The 15,398-nt window shown below is 47.1% G+C and overlaps 2 protein-coding genes across 7 annotated transcripts in view; one reads left to right on the forward strand and one right to left on the reverse strand.

Annotated features, from left to right (window-relative positions):
* Nucleotides 1–1,046: 1,046 nt before the first annotated feature.
* otud6b (OTU deubiquitinase 6B) lies at nucleotides 1,047–15,240 on the forward strand. Of its 3 annotated transcripts, none has more exons than XM_061266470.1 (9): nucleotides 1,047–1,291; nucleotides 1,580–1,728; nucleotides 1,791–1,868; nucleotides 1,937–2,137; nucleotides 2,606–2,714; nucleotides 2,792–2,853; nucleotides 3,180–3,286; nucleotides 3,362–3,469; nucleotides 14,957–15,240. In XM_061266470.1, exons 1-8 carry the CDS (start codon nucleotides 1,216–1,218, stop codon nucleotides 3,438–3,440), a joined length of 861 nt encoding a protein of 286 aa, XP_061122454.1. In that variant the 5' UTR covers nucleotides 1,047–1,215; the 3' UTR covers nucleotides 3,441–3,469; nucleotides 14,957–15,240. The 3 variants fall into 3 exon arrangements, with proteins under 3 accessions (XP_061122454.1, XP_061122453.1, XP_061122452.1); XM_061266469.1 differs by lacking the exon at nucleotides 14,957–15,240 and adding an exon at nucleotides 7,597–7,899; XM_061266468.1 differs by lacking the exon at nucleotides 14,957–15,240 and having other exon boundaries at nucleotides 3,362–3,612.
* The window catches only part of runx1t1 (RUNX1 partner transcriptional co-repressor 1), a 49,354-nt gene continuing 42,711 nt past the window's right edge, over nucleotides 8,756–15,398 (reverse strand). For all 4 annotated transcript variants that reach the window (XM_061266465.1, XM_061266463.1, XM_061266466.1 and 1 more), the window contains 4 exons: nucleotides 14,930–15,140; nucleotides 12,997–13,065; nucleotides 11,464–11,654; nucleotides 8,756–11,214 (listed from right to left, as the gene is read on the reverse strand). In XM_061266465.1, the coding sequence (XP_061122449.1) occupies nucleotides 10,891–11,214; nucleotides 11,464–11,654; nucleotides 12,997–13,065; nucleotides 14,930–15,140 (795 nt within the window). In that variant the 3' untranslated portion in view covers nucleotides 8,756–10,890. The remainder of the gene's footprint in view (nucleotides 11,215–11,463; nucleotides 11,655–12,996; nucleotides 13,066–14,929; nucleotides 15,141–15,398) is intronic.

The following is a 15,398-nucleotide window of genomic DNA, read 5'->3' on the forward strand; positions in this document are numbered from 1 at the left end:
TGATCTAACACTGGTACTGCTTACCTATGTTTCCCTTCCATATCGATCCGTAAATTTACTCAAAACATTAACAAAGCAGCCTATTTTGACATGAAATAGCCTTGTGCGTGTAGCAGCTATTATTATAGCATTAGCCACCCGCAAACTCCCATGAGCCTTAGCTCGCAGACCCCCATGAGCCTCAGCAAAGTGTAAACAATCGCGTTTCTCAAACAATCTCCTATAAAATTATCGGAACTGACTAAAGTTCGATCTAACACATTGGTCAGAGGCGTAGCCAGGAATTCTTCCAGTAGGGGCGCGCGCCCATAGGAAAAAAAATCGAACCTCACCCACGCTGTTCGCTGATCGCTAAAACAACATCCGGGTCCGGGAGGCAAACGGTGAATGGATAACATTGCGCACATAGAATAGCGCAAGCACATTCGCGCAAGACCGAAAGAAAAAAACGGCACGAAAATGAAGAATCGAAAAAGCTCGTTTTTTTTCAACCGGGGCGCAGGGAGTCCTAACCGGGGCGGCGCCCCGGCTTGGCTACGCCTCTGACATTTGTACTGCTTACCTATGTTTCCCTTCCATATCAATCCGTAAATTTACTCGAAACATTAACGGAGCAGCCTATTTTGAAATGAAATAGCCTCGCGGGTACAACGGCTATTCGATGACGCCCCCTGACCACAGTTGCTGTAATGTTGGGAAGCGATGCGACCTTGTAATTTACTAGTCGTACTAAAACGTACTGAAACATTTTGGCAGAGCACTGTGTACAACCAGTATGGATCAACAAATCCATCAATTGATCCATATATAAGGCGCTCTGCATTATAAGGCGCACTGTGTTTTTTTGAGTAAAATGTACGTTTTTAAGTGCGCCTAATAATGCGGAAAATACGGTAAGTTAACCTCCCTATTATTCTGAGGAAAATGTCATCTAAAAATGTCAGATTTGTCACCCCGTTACAAGAATGCAAATCCTAGTTGGCGCCTGTGCTACCGCATCCAGCCAGAAGGGCGCTGTGACCATTTGTCATCACGGTTGCGACAAACAAAGAACAAATTCCGGAAGTAAGCCCTCCCCCACACAACGCGTTCTGTTTATCGTCTCATTAAACATTTTAAACTATTGTGGTTTGTTTGATTTCAACCTTCGAAACATATAACATGTAATTTTATGAAAAAATTCCCATAGCACACAAAAAAACGGAATATTTTATCATGGACAAGGAAGATGTCGAAACGCCGGAGGAGAGGCTATTGAAGCGGCAACGCAGGGAGAAGAAGGACCTGCAAGGTAAATATTGCATTCTTGTATGTCAATGTTTTAAGCCTAACGTGTTCATTTCACACTGACTATTTTTATAGTGCCCATATGACGAGACTGCAACAATCATATTTTTAAGCATGTCATTACATGATTTTAAAATTGTGCATAATGTTAAAATGAATACCTCTTTGAGTGTCCAGAAAGTAGCATTATTACTTATATAAATGCATCATGTTGCGCCGCAATGCTTAGACCTGTGTATTTTCAATGCCCACTTTTCAGGCAATTGACTCAACCTCTTGTATTTTTTGGCAGCCAAAATCCAGAGCATGAAAAACGGTATTTCCAAAAATGATAAGAAGAGGCGGAAGCAGATGACGGAGGAGATCGGCACGATGGAGGCAGAGTTGGATCAGAAGCACAACGAGGAGCTGCGGCAACTCATGTCTACATCTAGCGCTGAGGTACAAGATGCATACAAGTCATGTAAGTTTTTTTTTTTATACACCGCGAATGTTCTATCCAGGTCCAAGAGGCAGTGAATGGAGTGGAGGCGCTGACGGTTGAGGTGCAGCCTCGCATCAGCAAAGCCCAGAAGAGAAGGGTGAGCTCCAAATGGAGGCGTATACGACAACTAGCACTCCAGTGTCTCTTACTGAGCTGTGCTTCCAGGACAAAAAGGCTGCCCAGGAGCGCGAGCGTGAGAGCAGGATTGCAGAGGCCGAGGTGCAAAACCTGCAGGGTGAGCGCCACATGGAGGGTGTCAAGTTGGCGGAGAAGCTGGCCGCGCGAGGTCTTCAGATCAAGGAGATCTCCTCTGATGGCCACTGCATGTATCGCGCCATACAAGACCAGCTGGTGCGGCGACATGAGGTATAACTTTACACTGTGCCACTCTGTTGAGCCAGCTCAGTGGCCTAGTGGTAGAGTGTCCGCCCTGAGACTGGAAGGTTGTGGGTTCAAACCCCAGCCGGGTCATACCAAAGACTATAAAAATGGGACCCATTGCCTCCCTGCTTGGCACTCAGCATTAAGGGTTGGAATTGGGGGGTTAGATCACCAAATGGTTCCCGAGCGCGGCACCGCTGCTGCTCACTGCTCCCCTCTCCCCCAGGGGATGGATTAAAATCACATGGGGATGGGTTAAATGCAGAGGACAAATTTCACCACACCAAGATGTGTGTGTGACGATCATTGGGACTTTAACTTAACTTAACTTAACTGTTTGTAATGTATACCATGCTTAGTATTAAACACAATATTGCGGTGATGATGTTCTGGCCCCACCCAGCCGCAGTTGAGGTATTTTTTTGAGATTGTTGCATTCTGTCCATGATCGAGTTGAGCGTGAAGGATCTGCGGTGTCAGACGGCGGCACACATGCGGAGCCACGCCGACGACTTTCTCCCTTTTCTCAGCAACCCTGACACGGGCGACATGTACACAGCAGGTATCAAAAAGTGCAACGTATGGCGCAAGTCATCAGTTACTTTGGTAAGGCATGAGAATGTGCCAATTGTCTTCCAGAGGACTTTGAGAAATACTGTCATGATGTGGAGCACACAGTGGCGTGGGGCGGACAACTGGAAGTGAGTCTTAAACTTTTTTGCAATGTCAAGATACATTTGTCAGTTTTTAAATTATTGTCAAGCAGGCAGGCAAAAGGCTCACTAGGATTCATATTTGCTGTACTCAATTTTCTCAATTCTTAAAACTGTAGGTACAAGTTTTTTTTCTATGAATTTAATTAGTATATTTTAGTGTGATATACACATGCTTTGAGTGATTTACATTTTGCAGTGTTGAAGTTTTTTAAATATGTATTTGTATGTATTTTATATGACAAACAGTAAATGGTCTTACACGTGTCAAAAGACCGTTAGTCAATTAATATTCCCACTTTGTCTGCGACGAGCTCCAAGCACTGAGCAAAGTCCTGCAATGTCCCATCGAAGTCATCCAGGCTGATTCGTCGCCCATCACCATCGGCGAGGAGCACACCGGTGACGGCATCACCTTGATGTGCGTTCTTCCAATGAAAATGATATTTTTTGTTAAGTTTTGGTAGCTCATCTGTTTGTGTGTGTGACTTTGCAGCTACATGCGTCACGCATACGAGCTGGGAGAGCACTACAATTCTGTGGAGCGGCTCAAGGAGCCGGCTGACCACAGCTGAGAGAGAACTCGGTCGCCCTCTGCTGCACAGTACGTGAAATGCTGTCATGGACAACTTCTGGGAATCCTAAACAAATACAGATGAGTCGTTTTCCAATTGTGACATGTGGATCCATGTCCCTTCTGTTCATCCTATTTTTGATTCAGAAACACAAATAAAAAAAAGCACTGCACTTGATCTCTATCTGAAAACAAAACTTGCAATGTGCACAAAATCTCCTCTAACTTATCGCAATTGTAATAAATTGGCGGCAATGTCAACGTACGTGAGATTTAGAGAGACTGTGCATTTTTCTCTGATTAGATTTTAATGTAAGGCTTGAGGAGTGCTGTTTCACCCCGTCTTCAAACCCGGGCATCGCGTTCGGCCCGTGCACTACTTTTCTAGAGAGGAAGCGCGTGTTCCGCTCAGGTTCATTGCATGTGACCGTTCGGACATTCAGTGCGTTCGATTTTGACATTCAGAGTGCACCAAAAATGGAGTGCCAGTGCGCTCAGATTTGCGTTACAAAATCGGAAATAAAATGAACAGAAAGTACATGTGCCAATTAATTTCTGGATGAATGAATTTCCCTTTCCCATGGGCTTACCACCTGTGGGAGGGGCCAAAGGGATCGGGTGAAAAGCGAGCTGGGCGGCGGCCAAAGGCACGGACCTTGGCGGTTCGATCCCCAGCTGCAGAAGCTGGCTCTTGGGACATGGAATGTCACCTCTCCGGCTGTAAAGGAGCTCGAGTTGGTGTGTGAGGGAGAAAAGTTCCAACTAGACATAGTTGGACTTGCCTCCACACATAGTTTGGGCTCTGGTTAAAAGCCCTCTCGAGAGGGGCTGGACTCTCCTCCACTCTGGAGTTGCCCACGGTGAGAGGCGTCAAGCAGGTGCGGGCATACTTATTGCCCCCGGCTGGGCGCCTGCACATTGGGGTTCACTCCGGTGAACGAGAGGGTAGCCTCCCTCCGCCTTCGGGTGGGGGGACGGGTCCTGACTGTTGTTTGTGCCTATGCACCGAACAGCAACTCAGAGTACCCACCCTTTTTGGGGTCCTTAGAACAAGTGATGGTGAGCGCTCCTTCTGGGGACTCTATCGTTCTACTGGGTGACTTCAAAGCTCACGTGGGCAATGACAGTGAGACCTGGAAGGGCGTGATTGGGAGGAACGGCCCCCCGATCTGAACCCGAGTGGTGTTCTATTATTGGACTTCTGTGCTTGACACGGATTGTCAATAATGAACACCGTGTTCAAACATAAGGGTGTCCATGTGTGCACTTGGCACCAGGACACCCTAGGCCGCAGTTCGATGATCGACTTTGTAGTCGTGTCATTGGATTTGCGGCCGCATGTTTTGGAGACTCGGGTGAAGAGAGGGGCGGAGCTGTCAAGTGATCACCACCTGGTGGTGGGTTGGCTCCGATGATGGGGGAAGATGCCGGAACGACCTGGCAGACCCAAACGCTCTGTGAGTGTCTGCTGGGAACGTCTAGCAGAATCCCCTGTCAGGAAGAGCTTCAACTCCCACCTCCGGCAGAGCTTTTCCCATGTCCTGGGGGAGGCGGGGGACATTGAGTCCTAGTGGACCATGTTCCGTGCCTCCATTGTTGAGGCAGCCGACCGGAGCTGTGGTCGTAAGGTGGTCGGTGCCTGTCGTGGCGGCAATCCCCGAACCCACTGGTGGACACCGGCGGTAAGGGATGCCGTCAAGCTGAAGAAGGAGTCCTATCGGGCCGTTTTGGCCTGTTGGACTCCGGAGGCAGCCGACAGGTACCGGATGGCCAAGCGTAACGCGACTTCGGCGGTTGACAAAAACCCGGGCATGGGAGGAGTTTGGCGAGGCCATGGGGAATGACTTCCGGACAGCTTTGAGGAGATTCTGGTCCACCATCCGGCGTCTCAGGAGGGGGAAGCAGTGCACTATCAACACTGTTTACAGTGGCGATGGCGTGCTACTGATCTCGACTCGGGACATCGTGAGTCGGTGGGGAGAATACTTCGAAGACCTCCTCAATTCCACCGACACGCCTTCCATTGTGGAAGCAGGGCCTGGAGACTCTGAGGTGGACTCTCCAATCTCTGGGGTCGAAGTCACTGAGGTAGTTGAAAAACTCCTCGGGGGAAAGGCCCCAGGAGTGGATGAGATCCGCCCGCAGTTTTTAAAGGCTCTGGATGTTGTGGGGCTGTCCTGGCTGACACGCCTCTGCAACATCACGCGGACATCAGGTACCTCTGGATAGACAGTGTGGGGTAGTAGTTCCCCTCTTTAAGAAGGGGGACCGGAGGGTGTGTTCCAACTACAGAGAAATCACACTCCTTAGCCTCCCTGGTAAGGTCTATTCAGGGGTCCTGGAGAGGAGGGTCCGTCGGGAGGTCGAACCTCGGATTCAGAAGGAGCAGTGTGGCTTTCGTCCTGGCCGTGGAACAGTGGACCAGCTCTACACCCTCGGCAGGATCCTCGAGGGGGCTTGGGAGTTCGCTCAACCAGTCCACGTGTTTTGTGGACTTGGAGAAGGCGTTCGACCGTGTCCCTCGGGAAGTTCTGTGGAGGGTGCTTCGGGAGTGCAGGGTGCCGAGCCAACTGATCGGTTCGGTCCCTCTATCACCGATGTCAAAGTTTGGTCCGCATTTCCGGCAGTAAGTCCCATTAGTTCCCAGTGAGGGTTGGACTCCGCCAAGGCTGCCCTTTGACACCGATTCTGTTCATAACTTTTATGGACAGAATTTCTAGGCGCAGCCGAGGCGTTGAGGGTGTCTGGTTTGGGGACCTCAGCATTGCATCTCTGCTTTTTGCAAATGATGTGGTGCTGTTGGCTTCTTTAAATCGTGATCTCCAGCTCTCACTGGACCGGTTTGCAGCCGAGTGTGAAGCAATCGGGATGAGGGTCAGCACCTCCAAATCGGAGTTCAAGCATCTTGGGGTCTTGCTCACGAGTGAGGGCAGGATTGAGCGCGAGATCGACAGGCGGATTGGTGCATCGTGGTGGTGAAGAGAGAGCTGAGCCAAAAGGCAAAGATCCTACCCTCACCTATGGTCACAAGCTATGGGTCGTGACCGAAAGAACAAGATCCAGGATACAAGCGGCCGAAATGAGTTTCCTCTGCAGCGTGTCCGGGTTCTCCCTTAGAGATAGGGTGAGAAGCTCGGTCATCCGGGAGGGACTCGAAGTAGAGCCGCTGCTCCTTCACGTTGTTAGGAGCCAAATAAGGTGGCTCAGGCATCTCATCAGGATGCCTCCTGGACGCCTCCCCGGGCAGGTGTTCCGGGCATGTCCCACCGGTAAGAGACCCCGTGGACGACCCAGGGCGCACTGGAGGAGAGGCCTGGGAACGTCTTGGGATCTCCCGGGATGAGGTGGATGAAGTGGCTGGGGAGAGGGAAGTCTGGGAGTCCCTCCCTAAGCTGCTGCCCCCGCGACTCGACCCCGGATAAGCGGAAGAAGATGGATGGATGGATGGATGAATTTCCCTTCCACGCTTGCGGGGGCTGGCAGCGCGCGTGTCGAATGAGCATAGGCCTTTAATTACAAAGCCAGAAATTAATGGCTTTTGACTGGTTAACAGCAGGAGAGCTGTTCATCCCGTGCAACCTGCATGAGGAATCTCAGAGCGGAGAGACAAAAAAGAAAAGTGAAAAAAGAGAAAGTCGAGGCCTTAATTGATTAGAATTGAAGCGGCGAGCGACATAGCATAATTGTGACTTTTTGTTTGTATCAATTTCCAGAGGGCTTGTCGGCTAAAATGTTCTCCTCAAGCATCCGTTTCAGTCTCAGACGTGGCAAAGTGATGATTGATGCCCAGCAGTCCTGCTAGCATAAAAAAAAGTCCAGCGTCGGTCAGCTGTGAAGAGCCTTTCTGCATTATTGACGGTGCAGGGCCATTAAAAAGCCGCTAGGGGGCAGTGTGAGTCTTTCGCTGACTCGAGGGATGGGGGTGGGGGCGAACAAAGGGAAGAACAATGGCACAAGGGCAGGAATTTATTATAAGCTTTGTTTATTAGAAAGCAGGATGTCTGTCATACAAATGCTTTGTTGCCCCTTCTGCAGTAGATTCAAAGCTGGTTTATTAGATGTAAGGCGTTACTCCCCCCTCCCCCAGAGGTTAATTTCAGGCCAGTTATAGGTGGGTATTTGCTAACTTCTGACCCTAACCCTTCTTCTTTTCAAAGGCAGCTGATGGCACACTTCACCTGCTTATCACGCTTGCTGCAAAGGCAAGGCAGTTGTTGAGGGAAAATCCATTTGGGCGTCCTTATCGGCCACTGCCGCGACCTTTTCTTTCATTTGTTGGAGTGTCTGTCAGGCGGCGATAAGACGCTCCGAATGAGCTTTGAGCGGAGGAATGTGGCGCAGTTCTTTTGTTTTTTTTCCAGCCCGGAGAAAAGCAGGAGGCATTTGAAGATGTTGCGTCACAAAGACAAGATGCTTCATTTGTTGCTTTCGAGTAGGAATAAATGAAGCTGGAATAAGAACAGGCAACAAAGTCTGTGTATGTCTCTGTAGACTTAAAAAAAAATATTTCCGCCAAATTTTTAACCAAATTCTTTTTTAAAGACAAAATTGAAAATGATCGGTACATTTCTTTTAAAACCACACCACAGGTATGGCCTTTTGAAAATAGACAATTTGTTTGGTTTGAAATGTTTTCAATTTTTGAGTTGCTGTATTGAATTGCCCAAGTGTTGGAATTTCATTTTTTAGGATGACCTACAATAATTTCAGTTACATCCCTAAAGTTTTGTTTTAAAAGCTGCATGCCACAACAACAGAGCAGGTAATAAGATATTTTATTACACCGTAAAGAGTACATCAATACCAGCATGATACTGCAAAGTTTCACAGACTGACCATTTAGTTTACAGCCTCCAAACGCAATCATTATCAGAACAAGAAAAAGAACGCAAAAACCAAGTCGACAAGAAAAGCACAGTTCTGACATAGTAGACTGCGATAGCTCTCTTTCTCGAGCTGTGGTCTCCACTATTGCACATCCAATTTTTTTTCTTTGTTGTCATTTTGTTTTTTTTCTTTAAATCAATTTCTTAAGAAATGAAATCAAAATGAAACCCTTCCAACCGCAAAAAACAGCTCCGGGTTAATGCGACTGACACTTACCACTTTGGGGGACTTTTAAGGAACGACACTCATGAAGAAAAACTGAAATACGTCCAACAAAAATGAACATTGCCGTAATGCGAGTTTTGAAATACAGAGAATGTGGCAGCTGTGGCTCAGGCAGGAGAGCGGGTCGTTCAAAATCCGGAGGGTTGGCGATTCGGACCCAGCTAGAACATGTCTTGGGAATGTCTTTGCCAAGGAATTTTGCTATTGTGTGTCTTTTTGGTCTTGTAACATCACAACATTATGAATAGATTTCTTCGGGAGTAAAGAACAACAATAATCTTTTGAGGCCATGTTTTTTTTTTTACAGGTGTTGACGTAGACACAAATGTTGGATAAAAACACAACTTGACGAGGTCTGCATTGTTAGCAAGATGGTTTTGCACAGCTGTATGAGCTTCCACTTTGGGTTGAGTTCTTTATTTCCTGTTGTCTTTGTTTTTGAAATAAAAGACCAGAAGTAGTGGAAAAGAGGTAGAGTGAAACTTGCAGCGGCAGCAAAATATCAAAAGAATTTACGCAATTCTTTTTAAACCCACGTTTGTCGCTACTAAAAACAAAGATGTTGAAAACAGCCGGGCTGTTTTCATTTTTCACAGCTTCGGAGGTGTCAGACACCTTTTTGGACACTTTTAAGCCTTTAGCAATGCACTGGAACAACGTTCATCTGAGGTCACATTTTGTTGCACGTGCATGCATGGGCTGTGTGTGCACATATGCGTTAGTGTGTGTGTGTGCGGCACCAAGTGTTTGTGTGTGTCAGGTATGGTGGCCACTGGCGGCAAAGGACTGGCAACTGCTAACTGGCATTGTCAAATGAAAAAGAGCAAAGACCGGAAGAAATCCACCAAGCCACTTAAAGCAAAATTTGGGTGCGGAATGAGAAAATGCCTGCAAATAGAAAAAAAAAGAAGTTGCCGCAATTTTTATGATTATTGCTTAAATCATTCAGTTAAAAGTCACTCAGGAAGTCACCAGTTTCATTGGAGGAGGAAAAATAATTATTTGATGCTCGGTGTAAATCTTTGGCTGTTTTTAACGTGTGTGTGTGTGTGCACGCGTGGGTGTGAGCGGGTGCGTAACCTGGTGCATTGCAGTGTTAAAGCTCTCAATCAGTGTATACGCCATTTGGAAAATTTGTTAAAATTACTTGTTTTTGTTCTCCAGTTTTGTCATTTTTCTACAAAATCCAAAATATCGACCAACATGCGTCATTGTCTATTGTGAGAAGAGCCAAGCGTAGCTATCACGTTGAAAAATGGATGGGGGGAGTTGTTCACGTTCTGCAATGTCAAAACACGTTGACGCTAACATACAGGAAAAAAAAATCAGCATGCTCTATAAGGAACACCCACCACAGTGCAAATACATTTCGGTTTTCAAAAAACAAATATAAATAACAGTTTGCATTCCTGCGCTAGTTCACAGAAAAAAAATTCTGGCTCGGATTCGAGTAGCAGCTCTGATATGTCGCAAGCAATTATTCGCATGAAGGAGGAAGGTCAGCTCGAACATACGCGTCACATGAAAGCACGGCAAGAAACGAAAACGTCGCCGTCGTGGTGACGGCCAACTGGGCGGGGTAAAGACGTTGTGTGGTCTATTGTTAAAATTGTACAAACCTTTTGGGCCAAGACCCGAGACTCATACGAACGTAGAGGGAAGCAAAGAGCACCAATTTGAAATGTGACGGGTTTCCGAACATTTCATTCCTTCGTCGCATCCAAAATGTATTTTTTGCGTTCTTGTGATTTTGTATTCCGTTGTTTGCCAACTTGGATTTTGGAAGGTTCTTGCAAATTCCTCCGTATTCCATTGTAGGTGTTATAAGTGAGAAAAAAAGGGAACGTTGAATATTCCGCATCTTTGCTCATTGGTGGGGAAAAAAAGTCATAATCCAGGGAGGGCACGAGTAATCCGATCAGGAATGGAGAATCAAAACTCCAGCAGCCCATCTGAGACAACCACAGACTCCAAACGTGAACTCTACGCAAGACGGCGAGAATGACAAGTGCCTTTTCAAAAGATGCTTCACCTTGGCCGGAAATGCATCAAGACAATACAGCAACTTTGCCTTTGCGACAATGTGAAAGTTGGATCGTCAGTGGTTGACTCAGATCTGACTTTTAGTGGGGCGGGACAATGCCGCTCGCTGTCTCTGCTCCGTCTATTATACAAGAAAAACACGACAAGAATAGCGGCAATGAGAACGAGCGAGACGACGAGGAGCCAAAAGCGAGCATCTATTTACATTCATTCACTGGCAGCAAAGAATATCTTTGCTGTTAAAGTCAAGGCGGGTCAATATGACCCACATTACGCTGCAAGGTACGTGGCTCCCTCTAGTGGCCGTCCGGGGCGGAGGATGACGACGGCGTGCCTGGGGTGGCAGAGCGGGGGGCGGCGGGTGGCGTGGGGGCCGGACTGCCGGCACAGCTGCTGGGGGTGCAGGCCGGCGAACTGAGCGGGGCGGGGGTCTCGGGGGTGGGGAGGGCGGCGGTAGCGCCCCCGTGCTGCTGCGGTGCCGGCGGCTGGGCTTGCAGGGTTTGCCCGCATACGTGGTGGTGCTTCTCCCAGTCTTTGTGTTGGCAGAAGGAGCCGCAGTAGCGAGCCGTGTTGCAGCCACTGCACGTCTCACTGGCTTTGCGCCCGCAGTTCCAGCAGCTCTGCACAAACAAAATAGCAACATTCAGAACATCATCATGTTATGATGTAAAATGGTGCTTTATACAGACATGGTTCTTCACAGAGGATAAAGAATAGATGCATGGAACTGTAGCGTTTGTACTGACATGACATTTGTTAGCTCACTTAGCTGACTTTCCAATGAAATATGACATGTTTATTCAAAGTTTTGCCTCCAATTACATCCTAATTTTTGTTACGCAACTTTTGTGGCAACGTTTTTTTCTGACCTCGCTGGAGTCCTCCTGCTGGTTGATGATAGAAAGCGCGTCCTCGGCTGCCTGTCGCTTGACCTCGGTGACCGTCCGCTCCATCTTGGCGCGCTCGCCGCTGATCATCTCGTGGGCCTTGCGCTCGGCCTCTGACACGGCCTTCTGCAGCTCCGACACCGCCTGACGCTTCACCTCGTTCACCGCCTCCTCTGGAAGGAGCGCACGCACACACGTATGCAGATACACACACACACAAAGTCAGTCCTTACGCACCCGCGGCCGTTACATTACAAAATTTGAAATGTGAAAAAAATCCTCACGTATGAGGGAAAAAACGTATCATACGAGAAAAGCAATGTTTGATGAAATAGCAACAGAAAAAGCTATCATTAATTTTGCCTTTAAGTGTGTCGCATTGGATCTTTATACATCCATTTCTGCGTCCAATATATTTTGTTTTGCCGAAAGCAAAGAATGCGACTAATTGCGCTAATTCTGCCTTTCTGTCGTTCCCACCAAGCCTGCAACTAAACTAATTGGATATGCAAATGAGGCAATTTCTATTTAAATGATGCATTTCCATCGCGACGTCCCCGGCCGGCCGGCGAGCAACTGTAAACGTTTTCCCAGCAGATCCATCGTCTCCTCACTCATTCGCTTGCCATTGTTGTCAAACAAAAACAAACAACAAAATATATTTTGCAATCTCCCCGTAGGGCAAAACCAAAAGCCCGGCGTGAAACGGCGGTGTACCAAAAAAATAAGATAACGACATCATTCTGTGCGGAAACGCTCCTCTCACTTAACTTAATGGCCTTACACTTGTTTTTCCAATTCCAGCACGTTTGTTTTGCGTGTCAAACGAGGGCTCATCAAAATGGAGGCTCTTTTCTTCCCTGCCAGCGCTGGCGGCTGAAGTGTGTGTCGTGTGTGCAATCGCGATTACGCCGACGGAAGTGACACCAGATTCAATTTAAATGCATATTACTCGGCCGCGCCGTTTGCGTTCATCTTTTCAGCAAATGGAAAAGCGCTCGTCTGTGGCTCGGACGCAGTCGTGGTCGGCAAATCCCACAATTGCCTTCGTGTAGAAAAATATAAAATACAAATGCATCAGTATGTGACGAAGGAGAAAAAAGTAAATATAAAAAAATTCCACAGTAAAGTGGTATAATGGGAAATTTTACAAGATAAAGTGAAAAGAAAAAAAATTCATCAATTAACATGAATAAACTAAGAGAAAAAACATGATAATAAATAGTTGCATGTTAAAGCAAAAAAAGACCAAGGGAAAATGGTCAAAATTACAAAAATTGGGTCAAATTTTTATAAGCAAAAAAAAAAACAAGCAATCTCACATGATCACAAGAATAGGGGGATTAAAAAAGACATTTCCTCCTCCTCCCTCAACTCTGAGTTATACTCACCTGCGGTTTCTACCAGGCAAGATGGCTGGCACACCCACCGAGAGGCAATAAAAGAGTGTGTGTGTGTGTGTGTGTGTGTGTGTGTGTGTGTGTGTGTGCGTGCGTGCATTTGTGTGTGGCTCACCCGCTTTCTTCCAGATTTCTTCAGGGACGTAGCCAGAAACAGGCCGATGTAGAAGCTCCCTGTGAATGTCTGACAAACACGTACATTAGCCACTCCCTGCTACATGCACATGAAGACACAACAATCTGGTCAGCTAGCGTAGAAAACAACACAAGGACATGAGAGCCTCTTCCCAAGCCACACACACATACAAAGTGTTTTTAGTAAAGCTTATTGAACGTGTACTCTGCATTGGGTAAAGCTGGACAACATAGCATAGCAATAAATGACAAGGGGCTAAGACAGCGGTGGGCAAACTACGGCCCGCGGGCCACATCCGGCCCATGGGACCCTTTAAAACGGCCCGCCAACCCTGAATAAATTGTATTATTAAACTTTTTTTGGAGTCATTTTGCCTGCAATGACTGCGTTTCCCCAGTAGATGGGGAACCGCTCGCCTGCGCATTTACTACCGGAAGCCGTGTCAGAAAGCTCGGTGCACACTCACAAGTGCGTGTACGGACATGGCGCACTCGCGCTCTATTTGTATCAGTCGCGAATTTGGAGCGTGGGCTGTGACTACAGCATTCTTGTAATTTGCGCGCTGAGCTTTCAGATACAGTTTTACGCTAAAGCCACCCACAAACCTTCCCCTGGAATCCTTCTATTAACATGAGTCGCCCAAGGAAAAGCGAGGTGGACACAGTGCCGAGTGTTTAAAAAAGAGTGGCCAATTTGGCTCGACGTACGCGACGTGACGTTCAGCCACATCAACATCAACCCGTCACAGATCGAGGTAAACGGACCAACACCTCGGATCTCTCCTAAGAATTGCCACAAGAAATTTTACTCCAGACTATGACGCACTAGCAAAAAAGGGAGACCAACAACACTGTTCCCACTGAAAATGAAGGGGAGGCCCTCAAGTTTGTTGTAAAAAAAATGCATTTTGAATATGATTTGTACACATAGCAGGGATTGAAACTAGCGACCATTCTCATTTTCAAACAATGCAGGATGCTCAAGGACATTGATGCACTCCCTGTTTGCGACTAATCTTAACCTGTAAAGTTCTTAAGGCTTACTTTAAGGAAGTGTTTCCCGTTTCCTCACCTCTGTTACCAGGTGTTTGTGAGTTAAAACTCTGTTCTGATTTTCGGATACCCCTCACCGTGTTGCCGTTTTGATTACTTTATTTGGATGTATGCTTTCACCGATTCTTCAAGATGATATATTTGGTCAGAATGTTTGCCGTTTGATGTGATCTCATAAAATAAACATCTTTCATTAATCTGACCTGCAGGCCCTGAAGTGATGGAGACTGTTATTCATAATAACAGTGTGGTATTTTATGAGAATCCCTGATAGCAGTTTTTTAGTGATTTTTTTTTTTAATGCTGTTAATAAATACATCCATCCATCCATTTTCTGTACCGCTTAGTCCCCACTGGGGTCGCGGGCGTGCTGGAGCCTATCCCAGCCATCATCGGGCAGTAGGCGGGGGACACCCTGAACCGGTTGCCAGCCAATCGCAGGGCACACAGAGACAAACAACCATACGCACTCGCACTCACACCTAGGGACAATTTGGAGTGTTCAATCGGCCTACCAAGCATGTTTTTGGGATGTGGGAGGAAAACGGAGTGCCCGGAGAAAACCCACACGGGCCCGGGGAGAACATGCAAACTCCATTTGTTTTCAAAGAACTTGTTTGGAATATCCATGCTTTACTACCTACTAAAGGCCAAAATAGTTTATGCAATGACCTTTACAGGTCACTTATATTACTTCACACAGACACTACGTCCATCTGCTCCTGGTTCGGCCCTCCGGTCCAAATTTAGAACTCAGTACGGGCCCGCGAGTGAAAAAGCTTGCCCACCCCTGGGCTAAGAAGTGCGCCTTGTGGAATGCCACTTTCAAATATTGAAGATAAATAAAATTGTTAAGCAACCTGTTGTGGTGTTGTCCTGCGCTGCAGGACTCTGCTGCCTGGACTGGCCACTGGAAGCGGCGGCAGAGGCCACGCTTTTCTTGAGCTCCTCGGCGTCGCTGTAGCGCCGGATCCAGTAGTTGAGCTCCTCGCGGTCGGCCTCCTGGCAGCGTCGCAGCACCGTTAGTGAGCGCCGCGTCTTCTCCACCATGTCCATGATGCAGTTGAGCAGCTGCGGGACACCACAAGACGCCAAGTTGACGTGGTTGCCTTCATCAACATGGCCAATATCAATATCCAATTCAGCTATTCATTAAAATATTTTAAACCTATTGAAGAGTTCAACTCATTTTTAGTTTTTCAAATCAAGACATGAGACAATGAATGATGATGATGAAATAATTCAAAGTGAATATAAAATTGTTGCAGCAAATCCGGAGCAAAAGGGACAAAACAAAGTGGTTGGCTATAGCCAATATATAGCCATGGC

The sequence above is a fragment of the Syngnathus typhle genome, linkage group LG20 (assembly GCF_033458585.1).
Source record: "Syngnathus typhle isolate RoL2023-S1 ecotype Sweden linkage group LG20, RoL_Styp_1.0, whole genome shotgun sequence".
Classification (NCBI taxonomy): domain Eukaryota; kingdom Metazoa; phylum Chordata; class Actinopteri; order Syngnathiformes; family Syngnathidae; genus Syngnathus; species Syngnathus typhle.

Coding starts and splice junctions, on each gene's coding strand:
- otud6b (XM_061266470.1), top strand. CDS start 1,216: ATGGACAAGGAAGATGTCGAAACGCCGGAGGAGAGGCTATTGAAGCGG. Junction 1,292..1,579: donor GGAGAAGAAGGACCTGCAAG/GTAAATATTGCA, acceptor ATTTTTTGGCAG/CCAAAATCCAGAGCATGAAA. Junction 1,869..1,936: donor GCAAAGCCCAGAAGAGAAGG/GTGAGCTCCAAA, acceptor CTGTGCTTCCAG/GACAAAAAGGCTGCCCAGGA.